This window comes from Jaculus jaculus, chromosome 3, assembly GCF_020740685.1.
Source record: "Jaculus jaculus isolate mJacJac1 chromosome 3, mJacJac1.mat.Y.cur, whole genome shotgun sequence".
Taxonomy (NCBI): Eukaryota; Metazoa; Chordata; class Mammalia; order Rodentia; family Dipodidae; genus Jaculus; species Jaculus jaculus.
The window spans coordinates 190,476,304-190,490,468 of NC_059104.1; the positions used below are offsets into that span (position 1 = coordinate 190,476,304).

Below are 14,165 nucleotides of genomic sequence, written 5' to 3' on the forward strand. Positions count from 1 at the left end.
GTTTGTAGCAGCAAGTGGCCCAGGAATGCCCATGTGTGTGGGGGCATCTCTCTCTCTCTGTCTCATCTCTGCCTCTTGCAAATAAATACATATATTTTTTAAATTTTTTTTGCTCATTTTAACTTATTTATTTGAGTGTGACAGAGAGAGAGAAAGAAAGGCAGAGAGAGAGAGAGAGAATGGACGCGCCAGGGCCTCCAGCCACTGCAAATGAACTACAGACACGTTTGCCCCCTTGTGCATCTGGCTAATGTAGGTCCTGGGGAATTGAGCCTCGAACTGGGGTCCTTAGGTTTCACAGGCAAGTGCTTAAGCACTAAGCCATCTCTCCAGCCCAAATACATATTTTTTAAAAGTAAAAATAAATAAGTAAATAAATCCAGATATGGTAGCGCATGCCCTTAATCCCAGCACCTGGGAGGCTGAGTGAGTTCAGTGCCAGTCTGTGGCTACAGAGTGAATACAGGTCATCCTGGGATATAGTGAGATCCTGCCTCAAAAAATCAAAATTAAAAAAATAAAATAAATGAAACATAACATTATGCTCATCTGTTTTGTTTAGGATCAAGTTACTGGATCCTCTGGTTTTATTTGAATCCAGCTCTTTAAGAACAGTTCTACAGGAATGGCTTTCCCGGTTAGAAGAAACATTTGCTGTGGACTTCACAGGCATTTCCAGTACTGGCAATGGACCTGAGAAATCACACCAGGACGTGTTCCTGCATAGTGAATCAAAAAAGGGAACACTAGATGGAGATAATGAAAAAGAAAAAAGGGACTCTGTAGGCATTGAAGAAACTGATGGTCGAATAGCTTGTGAAGGTGTAAGTAGTCTGAGGCAGTCTGCCAGTGACTGTTTCCGAGTGTGTTCTCCATGCACCATTGCATACAGTCTTCGGAAGGACCTGGCTGAGTTGACAACATTGTGCCTGGAGCTGAGTGTGTTGAGTTCTGCAACCAGAAGCACAAGTGGACATAGGGACTATTCCCAGCAGTGCCCTCCTGCAAGTTTGGCTTGTCAGTTCCTGAAGAAGTACTTTTTCCTTCTGGACTTGAAAAGAGCAAAGGAGAGCATCAAGCTTAGTTATCCCAACAGCCCTTGTGTATGGGACACTTTTATTGAAGGACTGAAAGGTAATAACCAGATTGTATTACCAACAATAGGTATTAACATAGAGGGTGATAGCATTTTGTAATTAGGGGCCTAACAAAAGATTTAAATAGAAAATCACCCCTATTCTGGCCAGTCCTCCATTCTGTTTCCTATTCATCTTAACTTGTATAGTTCATTGAAGCTTGGTTTAATTTCCTACTCTTTTTTTTTTTCCTTAAGGTCACATTCAGAAAGGGATATAGTAATTTGGAACAGTTGGGGCTAAAATAAAATGTTTATAAATACCAATATATGAAGATAAGAAAATCCCTTATGTCTCTTACTGCCATAGAAGAAATATACCAGATATTGAGTATACCACATGGCATATAATGTAGTAAACAGTTCTCAGACATCAGTTCAGAGCAGATGGTGGTGTTGTATTTTATAGGTGAGGAAATGAGGCTAGTTGGGTAGGCTAAACTGCTGTAATAAATAGCTCAGGTTGGGGCTGGATAGATGGAGTAGTGGCTAAGGTGCTTGTATGTGAAGCCTAAGGACCCAGGATTGACTCTCCAAAACCCACGTAAGTGAGACCCCCAAGGTAATGCAGTGCACAAGGTGGCACAAATGTCTGGAGTTTGATTACAGTGGCTAGAGGCCCTGGCATGCCCATTCTCTGTCTCTTGCTCTCTAAAATAAAATAATAAAATAAAATAAAATAAAACAAAACCTCAGGTTAAATACTTTATTTTTTACTCATATAACAGTCCAGGTCAGTAGGCAGATCCCTTCCATGTGGGAATTCAAGTTCCTTCCATCTTTCCTTAGGGCTTGTGGCTAAAGTTGGCTTGCTGTATTCAGGGGAATATGCTGTCTGACCGGTGTGGCCTGGTGGGGCTTGCCTGTCCTCTGTTTCACATTACATTGGTGAGAATTCTTTCACCTAGCACTACCTAAGTGCAGAAGAAACTGGGAAGTTAACTTGTCCTTGTGTCCATGAGGAAGAGTTTGCATGTTGTTTGGTGTACAGCCAGTAGTGTGACTCAAACTTGAGTGAAGGCCACTTGTTATCTTGATGCAGAAATGTTCTCTTATGAGCTGAGGAGTTGGCTCCGCTGGTGAAGTGCTTGCTCTGCAAGCATGAGGACCTGAGTTTGGATCCCAAGACACATTAAAAGCCAGGCATAGCAGCCTGTGTCTGTCACCCCAGTGTTGAGGGTCTGGAGCATCCTTGGTGCTTACTGGCCAGCCAGTCTAGCCTAATTGGAGAGGGACCCTAATTTGGCATCTAATGACTTGGCTACTCCCAGAAGCTAGGTCTTCCTTCATGGGCTGAATATTTGCTGTGCTGCTATTTAAAACAAGTCAGATATTTTTAAATTTGATTTTATTGAGTTGAAGTCTGAAGATGGAAACTGAGCAGGGCTGGGGAGATGGCTCAGGTGATAAAGCACTTGCTGAGCAAGCATGAGGACCTGAGTTTTGGGGCCCCAAGAATTAATGTAAAAAAGCCATGTGCAGTGGCAATGCCTGTCACCTCAGTGTTGTGGAGACAGCGATAGGAAGTCACTGGGGCTATGGCCAGCCGGTCTAGCCAGATCAGCAAGTCCCAGGTTCAGTGAGAGACCCTATCTCAAGTAAGGAGGAAAGCGACTGAGGAGGCATCTAGTGTTGTTCGCTTCTGACCCCCACATGCGTGTACAGCTGTACACAGGCACATGAACATGCATATACAATCAGCGGTTTGGCATTGATGGTAGAGATAAATGATAGATACACACAGCCCTAGATGCTCATTGTTTTCAAGAATAGTAGTTACATATTATTTGTTCCTTTGTCCTGTTTAAAATTTTCAGTGTATTCTATTTCCCAATTTGACTTTAAGGCCTTATTTAATTTTTTTCTTTTTTAAAATATATTTTACTTATTTATTTGAGAGCTAGCAAGAGAGAAAATAGGTGTGCCAGGGCATCTAGCAACTGCAAATGAACTCCAGATACATGAGTCCCCTTGTGCATTTGTCTTACGTAGGAACTGGAGATTCGAACCTGGTCTGTAGGCAAGCTCTTTAATCGCTAAGCCATCGCTACAGCCACCCCCACCCCTTTCTTTTTAAAGTAGGGTCTTACTCCTAGCCCAAACTGACCTGGAATTTACTATGTAGTCTCAGGGTGGCCTCACACCAACCTTCCTACCTCTGCCTCCCAAGTGCTGAGATTAAAGGCATGTGCCACCAGGCCTGGCTTTTTATTTTTTAACTTTTTGATATTTTGAGGTAGGGTCTCATTCTAGCCCAGGCTGACCTGGAATTCACTTGGTAGTCTCAGGGTGGCCTTGAACTCCTTCTACCAATGCCTCCCGAGTGCTGGGATTAAAGGTGTGTGCCATCATACCCAGTTTATGCCTGGGTTTTTATTTTATTATTTTGTAATTTTTTTTGTTTTTCAAGGTAGGGTCTCACTCTACCCCAGGCTGACCTGGAATTCACTGTGTAGTCTCAGGGTGGCCTCAAACTCACGGTGATCCTCCTACATCTGCCTCCAAAGTGCTAGGGTTAAAGGCATGTGCCACCGTGCCTGGCTCCGGCTTTTTAAATTACATTTTTATCTTTGATGCTTAACAAACACTGAGCTTTGCATGTAGTAGGTACAGATAGTAGTTGTATGATTGACTGAGGAATGAATGTGTTCACAACTTGAATATTTGCAGCAAAGAAACAAAGGGTAAAAGATGTGTTTTATTTTTCAGAAATGGCAAGCTCTAACCCTATTTATAAGGAGCTGGAGGAAGGAGACCTGCCAACCAGATTGAATTTACTGGATGTCTCCGTTCCTGCTGATAGTCCTTTGTGGATTGCTTATGCTTCCCGGTAGGTTGTTTACAGCAACTAAAGCACGTGCATTTCCTGTGTGTCTGTGTATCCAAAGTTATACTTGTTTGCTTAGTGGGCAGCAAATTAGATTATTTAGTTTACTTTCTAGCCCAGGCTGACTTAGCACTTGATTTTAATTTCTAATGAGTGTTTCATGTAACCATGTCATGTTACTTCATAGACATTGGAGACTAATGTGTTCTCTTTCAAAATGCAGGTTGTATGAAAAGTTTGGAGAATCCGCCCTGCGGTCCTTAATTAGGTTGTATCCATCCATCTTGCCCTCAGACATCATGCAGCTTTGTCACCATAACCCTGCCCAGTTTTTGGCCTATTTGGACAGTCTGGTGAAATCAAGACCGGAAGATCAGTGGTGAGGAGGAGGCATAAACAGAGTTCTGCCTTTGGTAGCTTTGCTTCTCTTTCATCAGTAACTGTCCTGTTTCACTGCCTTACCACCATAGGGGTGAAGCCCCCCAGCAGGAGATGTGGGTTTGGGCAGTTGCGCACCATCCTGCCCCTCACAGCACACTCCTCATATGCACATGTTCACATGTCTTTTCTTCCCTCCCTCTGAGGAAGACATGAGTCAGCAGGGGAAAATTCCCTTCTTTCTTCAGGGCCTTAGCTACAGCAGACAGGCTTCTTGTTTCCTGTGCCAGTGAGTGCAGAGTATGCAGTCACCTGCCAGTGAGTGCAGGGTATGCGGTCACCTGCCACTGGCTGCACCTCAGCTTTGGTGGCTGGATCCCAGTGCCGGCACTTTGCGTGCTGAGGCCGACCCAACACCCTGTCTCCAGGTGGCAACCTCTTCCTTTCTTTTCTTCTCTGGCCAGTTCACATTTGTCACACTGGTTTTCATTTTCTTCTCACTCTTTGCCTTTTTCCTTACTATCTTGTGACACAGTTACTCACTTAGAAGGCTATTAAATTTTCACTAGCATTTCTAGAAATCTTGTGATCTAGGAGTTTCCAAGTGATTTCATCTATTATATTGATGTTGGTCCTTTATCATATTTTCTTTACACACCCTCTTTGTTTCTTCTCATGAAGCTGTTGTCTTTTTCTCTCCCAACTTTCTCTCAGGTCATCCTTCCTCGAGTTTCTTCTACAACCAGAGTCTTTAAGGCTGGAGTGGCTGCTTTTGGCAGTGTCCCATGAAGCTCCACCAAGCACAAACACTGTGGATGAAGAAGGACATCCCAGGTACAGAAGGAGCCCCCTTCCTGAGAACTAAGATCTATCTCTCCTTAGTGATGATACTGAAAGGCTCTCATGTAGCAGCTGGACTCACTGTAGGGACAGCTCTGGAAAGAGTGACCCAAGTACTGGAAGTAATGAGACTGTCCATCCTAGTGGTTCTGAATGTGTTGGGCTCACAGAGCCTATAAGAAACTGATGATTCCTTTCATTAAAAATGCATATTCAGCCAGGAATGGTGGCACATGCCTTTATTCCTAGCACCCAGGAAGCAGAGGTAGGAGGATTGCTGTGAGTTCCAGACCACCTGGAACTATAGAGTGAGATCCAGGTTAGCCTGGGCTAGAGTGAGACCCTACCTTGAAAAAAACAAACAAAAATCATGCATATTCCTGTAAAATTTTGCACATGACTTCAAAGAATTAAATGGCCTCCCTGTAGCTTTCATGGATGCACATTGAATCCTTGAGGATTAAATCTGTTTGAGAGGGAGACCTATGTATACATGCACATGAGAGAGAGAACTGTGTGTACCTGCATGTGTATGTTTGTATGTTTCTAAAAAATTGACAGTGATTTAAAGACATACCCTAATTTAGAATTTTTTTTTTTTTTTTTTGTTTTTCAAGGTAGGGTCTCACTCTAGCCCAGGCTGACCTGGAATTCACTACGGAGTCTCAGGGTGGCCTTGACCTCATGGTGATCCTCCTACCTCTGCCTCCCGAGTGCTGGGATTAAAGGCATGCGCCACCACGCCCGGCTAGAATTTTTTAAATAGAATCTGCAAAAAAATCAACACTGATACTTGTATCAGAAATGTTCCTTATGCTCCCAAGTCCTGCAAATGCCTATTTTATTGCCTTATGCCTAAACAAAAAGCATTGAAAAGTGCAGTGGCTTGTGTGATGGACTTATTCTTGGTGCTGGGACTAAACCCAGTATCTTCTGTATTGCTAGTGACAAGTCTAGCACTGGGTTACACTTCTTGTCTCTATTGCTGCTGGTTTATTTATTCATTTTAGATGGACAGGCTATAGGAAAAGAACCTATTTGTAGCTTTTCACAATCTGATTAGGAAATTTTGAAAAGTAATAATGGAATGCTATCAAGCTGTATTCTTACCTTATAGATGATGATGCGTATTTTATAGAGTTTATTTCCTACCTAATTTGCTGACACTTTGATTCTACAGGCCTCACTCACACTTGCTCTCTTGGGGTTACAGTCAGCTTATCCTTCTTCTGATTAAGCTTCCTGCAGATTTTACAACCAAAGAGAAAATGACTGACATCTGTAGGTCATGTGGGTAAGTGGAAATTTCCATAGAAGCTGAAATTAACATTGGAATGGGAGTGTAACTTTGTAGTTAAGGGTTTGAGTTGATTTGCTCTATAATACCTGAGAATTCAGTTTTCTACCTAAAAATAAATACACCTTTTTAAGTGACAGTAAGCATCTTTTTTCCTTTTAAATTTGTGCATATATTGCATGAAGAGAGACAAACTTGCTAGTTCTCCATTCCCTCTGTTTAGTTGCTCACCCCAGTTCTCAGGCATGTAGCTATTAATTTAATTAAGCACCACTTAAATGGATAAAAGACTTCCAGGAAGGGAGAAATGAGAGTAGGTTCTGTAGAATCCCTGGTAAAGAACTCAGGAAGAAGATGCGACTTAGGAGATCAGCGCTGAGCGCTGGCTAGGGTTTAGTAGGGAGCGCCTGGTAACAGAAGTCTTTAAGAGCAATGAAAGACTGATGTTGTTTGTTCTCTACATCACCCATGGGCTGTTTATTTCTTGGTGATGCTGCCTTATCCTCCTAAATTACCTTTTTAGAGGGACCTTTGATTTTTCCCCTTAGAAGGTCTAACTCACAGTGACAAGTATGTGATACATATTTGTTCATTGATAATGAAGGATGAGACTGGCCAGGTGGCAGGTGATAAGATCATACAGCTCCTTGAAAAGCTGGGCAAAAGAGTTTTGTTAATCTGTAGAGACCCAGTTAGCCTTTCGGGTACAATGGTAGCATAATGAAAGTGGAGCTTTGAAGCTTATTTCCTGCTAGAAAACTGCAGCAATTCAAGTGTGAGTGGACTGGCGATAAGGAGGGATCATACCGAGGGTCCTTTCACTGGAAAATGCAGTGGAAAGTTTGGATCCACCACCTGACAGGAGGGAGGGAATCAAGGAGAATGTAGTTGGAGAAGCAAGGTCAGGGCTGTCTGATAGAATGTCTGTGGTAATGGGAATACTCTTCCTCACTGTCCAGTGCAGTAGCCACTAGCTGCATGTGGCCATCAAGTGTTTGAAATTTGGCCTAGTCAAGTGTAAGACATTTTTCAGTTTTTTAAATTTTAAATTATTTTCTTTTAATGAAGTTTAAATACATGCTAGTTTTGTGCAGTTCCAGATAAATTTACCGCTTCTTATTCCTTTCTTCAATTTTGGTCCCTGTAAAGGTTCTGGCCTGGATATCTTACACTCTGTTTGGAGCTAGAGAGGAGAAGAGAGGCCTTCACCAATATTGTGTACCTGAATGATATGAGCCTGATGGAAGGGGACAATGGTGTGTAAATCCCAACCTGTAACTCCTAGTTGTAGTATTTAAAAGCCTGAGACTTTTCACTGAACAAAATTGTTGAACATTTTAGTGACTGTGTAAAATCTGTACTTTGGTGTATTGTGAAGCCTTTATTTTTTGTTTTTTCAAGGTAGGATCTTACTCTGGCCCAGGCTGACCTGGAAACCATTCTGTAGTCTCAGGGTATCCTCAAACTCTTGGCGATCCTCCTACCTCTGCCTCCCAAGTGCTGGGATTAAAGGCATGTGCCCAGTTTGTGAAACCTTTTTTAAATTAATGAGTGCTTGCTGTCTTACACACTACACTGCTTTTTTTTTTTTAAATATATTTATGTTCATATATGAGAGAGTGAATAGGTGCAGCAGGACCTCAAACTACTGCAAAAGAATTCCAGACACATGTACCACCATGAGCATCTGGCTTAACATGGGCTCTGGGGAATCAAATGTAGGCCCTTAGGTTTCACAGGCAAATGCCTTGACCAACCGCTAAGCCATCTCTTCAGCTGTGTTTGTTTTTTACGTGCAAGTCGTACAGCTAATAAATACTGAGCTGGTATTTAGACCCAATCCTTCTCAAGACAGGTCCTTTTGTTTTCTGCCTGGCGTCATGTTGCCCTGCTGAGTAGGAAGAGGGTGCAGGGAGTGCTCATTGGGATGACCCTTAGTTTCACATATTCGTCTCAGAGTAGGAACACGGATCACATGCCCAACAATGGAAGGACCCAGGATGCTTCACTGCAGCCTCTCTCATCCCTGTTGGCATGGGAGAGAGCAAGTTAAAACTGAGCCAAGAAACCAGCTGTCAGGGATGGCTTCAGACCTTATAGCTGTAGCTGTAATTATTGAGATCATCTTGAATTCTGAAATGAAACACAAGCACCATCCAGGTTTGTAAGACTAGAGGTATAGACTACATATACTCCTGAAAATAACTAGACTAGTTAGGATATAATTAGTGTGTGTTTTTAAAGTTATAACAAATTCTAACTTTTTGTTAAATTATGCTTTTATAGAAAAATTGAAAATTCATAAAGCATAAAAATATCACTTAGTCTTTTCCACTCAAGAGAAAAGCACACCTAATATTTTGTCACTATAATTATGCTAATAGTTACTCACATTCTTGGTTTATTGATTTTTTTCCCTTAACATCTGTTCTTTTTAAAAAATATATATTTTTTTTATTTATTTGAGAGAGGGAAAGAGGCAGAGAGAGAGAAAATGGGCACGCCAGGGCTTCCAGCCACTGCACATGAGGTCCAAATGCATGCGCCACCTTGTGCATCTGGCTTATGTGGGTACTGGGGAATCAAACTAAGGACCTTTGGCTTTGCAGGCAAGCACCTTAACCACTAAGCCATCTCTCCAGTCCTTAACATTTGTTCTTATGAATGCATATCAGTCACTGATCAGGGCATGTCACTTTTGTTGTCAAATATACATCTCACCCTACTTCCTTTCTTTTATTCCACCTCCATCATGTTGGTCCTTGCCGCTTGTCTAGGGTACCACATATACTCATTACTGACCATCTGCCTTCCGAGCTTGCCCACTTTTGTTTGTTTTTGTTTTTGTTTTTCTGAGGTAGGGTTTCATTCTAGTCCAGATTACCTGGAATTCCCTATGTAGTCTCAGGGTGGCCTCAGGCTCATGGCGATTCTTCTACCTCTGTCTCCCAAGTGCTGGGATTAAAAGTGTGTGCCACCACGCCTTGGCCATGCTTGTCTACTTTTAACCCATTTTCCTTTCAGCAGCCAGAATGATTCTTTTAAACAGAAATGGACTTACATGCTCTTCCGTGAAACCCTTGCACTGAACTCAGATGAAACTCAGGTCCTAGAGGTCCAAGTGCATCATTCTGTCCCCACTGTACACTGCTGCTTTGTGCTTTGAAGAAATCCTTGAGCTCACCACCTCTTCCTGTGTCACTTCATCTGCCATGTCTCCTATGTCAGGATGCCGGCCCCTCTCATCCATTAATGTCCCTGCTCAAGATTTGGGCATTACATGCATGAGCCCTCTGTGCCTACCTGCCATTTAGCTTTTTTTTTGGGGGGGGGGTAGGGCCTCATTCTAGCTCAGTCTCACGGTTGCCTAGAACTCACAGCAATCCCCCTATCTCTGCCTCCCAAGTGCTGGGATTAAAGGCATACACCACTACGCCTGGCTTTTTTTTTTTTCCTTTTTCCATTTAGTTTTTTGCTTAAATGTCACTTCCTCATAGTACCTTTCTCAGGTCCTCACAGAATCAGCTATTCTAGGGCTGGAGAGATGGCTTGGCAGTTAAGGCACTTGCTTATAAAGCCTAAGGACCCAGGTTAGAGTCCCCAGGACCCATGTAATACAGATGCATAAGGAGGCACATGTGTCTGGAGTTCATTTGCAGTGGCTACAGGCCCTGGCACCCCCATCCTCTCTCTATCTATATCTTTCTCTCTCTCAAGTAAATAAAATAAAATATTTTTAAAAACCTGCTACTCTAATGGTCTCTAGTTATTTTCCTTCATTTATTTAACAGAGTTTATAACTACGGGTTAGTTTATAGGTTTACCTTCTTTACTAGTCTGAAATTGCTACAAGAGCATAGGGCCTGGGGACTGTTTTGTTCCTGTGACAGATCCAGGAACCTTGAAGCAAACCTTGTGATTTCTGTATGTCATGGACTATTTAGTCAACTGATGCTCAGAATGCTGTGCTGAGGCGATGTGGTCACGTGCTTGGGTGTGTTTGCTGTTACACACTGCCCATTTCTCTTTTTTTTATTTTTTATTTTTTGGTTTTTCGAGGCAGGGTCTCACTCTAGCCCAGGCTGACCTGGAATTCACTATGGAGTCTCAGGGTGGCCTTGAACTCACGGCAATCCTCCTACCTCTGCCTCCCAAGTGCTGGGATTAAAGGTGTGTGCCACCACGCCCAGCTCACACTGCCCATTTCTGATGCTGTTGTGTTGTTAGGCTGCGTCCCAGAGACTGCAGAGGAATGGAAGCTTCTCCTACGCCTCGCGCAGAACAAGAGCTCCAGGCCAGCTCCCCATGAGTCACTAAGTGGGAACCTGAGTGATGGACCTGCCCCCATCAACGTGGAGAATGTGGCACTTCTGTTAGCTAAGGCCATGGGCCCAGATGGGGCCTGGTCACTGCTCCAGGAATGTGGTCTGACCCTTGAATTGTCAGAGAAATTTACCAGAACCTGTGATATCCTGAGGATTGCTGAGAAAAGGCAGAGGTAATACTGGTCTCTCGTGCCCTGTCCCTGGTGTAGAGGATGGATGATCTAATGTGTGTGACGTAATATCTCATTGTGTTTTTTTTTTTTTTTTAATTTGTGGGGGTAGGGGGTCAGAGAGAATATGAATGGGTGCACCAGGACCTCTAGCCACTGCAAACTCCAGCTGCATGCACCACCTTGTGCATCTGGCTTTATGTGGGTACTGGGGAATTGAACCCAGGTTGTTAGGCATTGTGGGAAACCACTAAGCCATTTCTCCAGCCCTTATTGTGGTTTTGATTTGCATTTTCCTAAGGCCTAGTGATGCTTAATGAACATCTTGTCCTTTTGTAAAATTTTGATTTATTTGCATGTGTGTATGCATGTAAGTGCATGTGCATCAGGGTCTCTCACCTCTGTAGATGAATGCCCATCTGGCTTTTCATTAGTGGCTGGGGATTGAACTCAGACTATCAGGCTTTTCAGGCAGATGCCTTTAACTGCTGAGCCATATCCTCAGTCCCAATATTTGTTCCTTTAAGTTTGTAGTTCTTTCATATTCTGGTTGTTAGCTGCTTGTCACTTAGGATTTGCACATATTTTTACTCATTCCATGGGTTGTCTTTTTACTCCCTCATCCCCCACACCCGAGTACTAGGGATTGAACCTAGGGCTTCAGGCTTGCTGGGAAAGTGTTCCACCTCTGAGCTGAGTCCCTAAATTTCTTTCGATTTCAGCCTGTATGTCTTGTTTTATAGGATCAGTCAATTTTTTAAATCCTCTAAGCCTTTAGGTTTTGAAATTTAAAAGGACTAGGTGAGACCCTACCTTGGGGAAAAAAAAGAAAGAAGAGTTATAGCTAATTTTGCTTTGTTTCTAATGTTTTTCTTTATTCTGCGATTTCAGGGCCTTGATACAAAGTATGCTTGAAAAATGTGATCGATTTCTCTGGTCACAGCAGGCCTAATTGAAGATTTGGCAAGATGTCATAACATTTTGAAAAAAATGGCATTGTGCTATGGAACCTTTGAAGTGCACCTGTTACTGAAGAAGAGCCCCCACCTGCTACGTACTGTGTCCTCTGTGGCTCTGTGACCTCAACATCTCTTGGCCAAAGCTGGATTTTGGAGGAAGGCTGTGGCCAGATGTTGGAAGCAGAATGAGAACGCGCACGATTGGAAAGTATTGATTTTGCACTACAGTATTATTTGCTCATCACCGGGTGTCAGGGCATTGGTTTCTACTGTGGCTCCTGGGTTGAGAGCAGAAGCTTTTTCCTACATGAAGGTAGACATATCATGTTACTAACTGGAGTTGAATCGTTTTTACTTGTTTGGGAAGTTGAAAAATTACTGAAATAGACCTAAATTAATGGTATTAACATAATAAATATTGAAGATTAAAATTAAATGTCAAATAAGTTGTCCACACCTCAGGTGAACAAATTTATTTTATTTTCAGTATTTATTTGATGTTTTCTAATCTGAACTTATATACCATACAATTGACTAACTTATCACTGGTAGTATGTTATCTATAATTTTTCCTAAGGAGAATAGGCCAAGAAAGTCATGCACTTTAAAAATATTATCTTTAAAAAGCCATAATAAAAGAAAGCTGAGTACTAACAAATACTATAATGAGTGAGTATATTATTTAAGCTGTGTCGCTGGATTGTCATTTGTCAGGTTCCTGTACACTTAATGGAGCATGCTATATTAGTAGTACACGTAAGAGCTGATGAAAGCCTTTGTTTGACTAGCATATAGACATGAGATTTATTTATTCCTGAGTGATTTCCAGGGAGGGATGTGATAAATTTAGTATGGAGTTAAGTGTTGGAGTCGTTGAAGACTGAACAGGTTTTAAAATTTTTGTTTATTTGAGAGAAAGAGGCAGGTAGTGAGAACGGGTATGTCAGGGCCTCTAGCCACTGAAAGTGGCGCCACCCTGTGCATCTGGCTTTATGTGGGTACTGGGGAATCAAACCCAAGTCCTGAGGCTTTGCAGGCAAGTGCCTTAACTGCTGAGCTATCTCATCAGCCCCCTGAACAGTTTTTTTTTTTTTCCTTTTTCCATTTAAAACAAAACCAGAGAACAAAGTCACAAGTTTCTTTCATACTTATATGTGACCCTTGGGTGCAATGTGACTAGGTGGACTGAAAGGGTTGGCAGGGAAAGGAGGCTTCACAAAGTTGATTAGAAATCTGTAGAGTAGGCCTGGAGAGATGGCACAGCGGTTAAGGCACTTGTTTGCAAAGTCTAACAACCTGGGTTGAATTCACCAGTATGCATGTAAAGCCAAATGCACAAAATAGTGCATGTATCTTGAGTTCATTTGCAGTGGCTGGAGGCCCTGGCACACCTGTTTTGTCAGTCTGTCTCCTGTCTCTCATTTGTAAATAAAAAATAAATATTTTTAAAAAGGAAAAAAATACCTGCAAAGTGGCTGGTTATGGTGGTACACACCTTTGGTCCCAGCACTCAGGAGGCTGAGGTAGGAGGATTGCCATGAGTTAAAGGCTACCTTGAGACTACATAGTAAATTCCAGGTCAGCCTGGGCTAGAGTGAGACCCTACCTTGAAAAAACAAACAAACTCTGTACAGTGTGGAAAGCCTTGCCCCGGTTATGGATTATTCAGGTGGTTATATTGGAGCATGTTGAATGTGAGTCTGTACTGGGTAAAGAGTAAGAGTCTCTGGTAGTCTGAATGTATGGCCTCATTAAAACTGAGCTTGCAACATGAACTCAAAGCAGGCAGATCCCTGCTACAGGGGTATGTCACTGGGGGCCAGTCTTGGAGTCCAGACCTAGTATGTATTTGGGGCAGATCTTAAGTCTAGCCCTAAGGTGTGTGGAGAACAATTTGGACTTGGGCAGTTTTGTGGTGTTAGCTGTCTCTGCTTGGATCTACAAAAGGGAGCCAGCTTCTGCCATTCCTGGTGTTCCCCTAGATTTGTAAACCTGAAAGAAATCCTTTCCTCCGTATGCTGCTTCTGGTTGGGTGTTTGTCTTAGTGATGAAAAAACTGACTGCAACAGCCTCCCTTCACTGTCAGTCATAGCATGGTGGCTAAAAGAGGGCCTTGAGGACATCTCATGACAAGCAGAGGTGGTAAGCTGTCATGATAGCCCGTCATAGAGCAAGTTACAGGAGTCCTCATTCTCCAGCAGGGTACAGAGATAGTCCTTCAATCACATTACTTG

General features: G+C 42.6%; 1 protein-coding gene across 5 annotated transcripts in view; it reads left to right on the forward strand.

The window, feature by feature from the left end:
* Hps5 (HPS5 biogenesis of lysosomal organelles complex 2 subunit 2) overlaps nt 1–12,589 on the forward strand; it is a 39,089-nt gene extending 26,500 nt beyond the window's left edge. For all 5 annotated transcript variants that reach the window (XM_045144988.1, XM_045144984.1, XM_045144985.1 and 2 more), the window contains 8 exons: nt 563–1,134; nt 3,845–3,965; nt 4,186–4,341; nt 5,055–5,174; nt 6,361–6,474; nt 7,627–7,733; nt 10,705–10,975; nt 11,864–12,589. In XM_045144988.1, the coding sequence (XP_045000923.1) occupies nt 563–1,134; nt 3,845–3,965; nt 4,186–4,341; nt 5,055–5,174; nt 6,361–6,474; nt 7,627–7,733; nt 10,705–10,975; nt 11,864–11,924 (1,522 nt within the window). In that variant the 3' untranslated portion in view covers nt 11,925–12,589. The remainder of the gene's footprint in view (nt 1–562; nt 1,135–3,844; nt 3,966–4,185; nt 4,342–5,054; nt 5,175–6,360; nt 6,475–7,626; nt 7,734–10,704; nt 10,976–11,863) is intronic.
* The last annotated feature ends 1,576 nt before the right edge of the window (nt 12,590–14,165 follow it).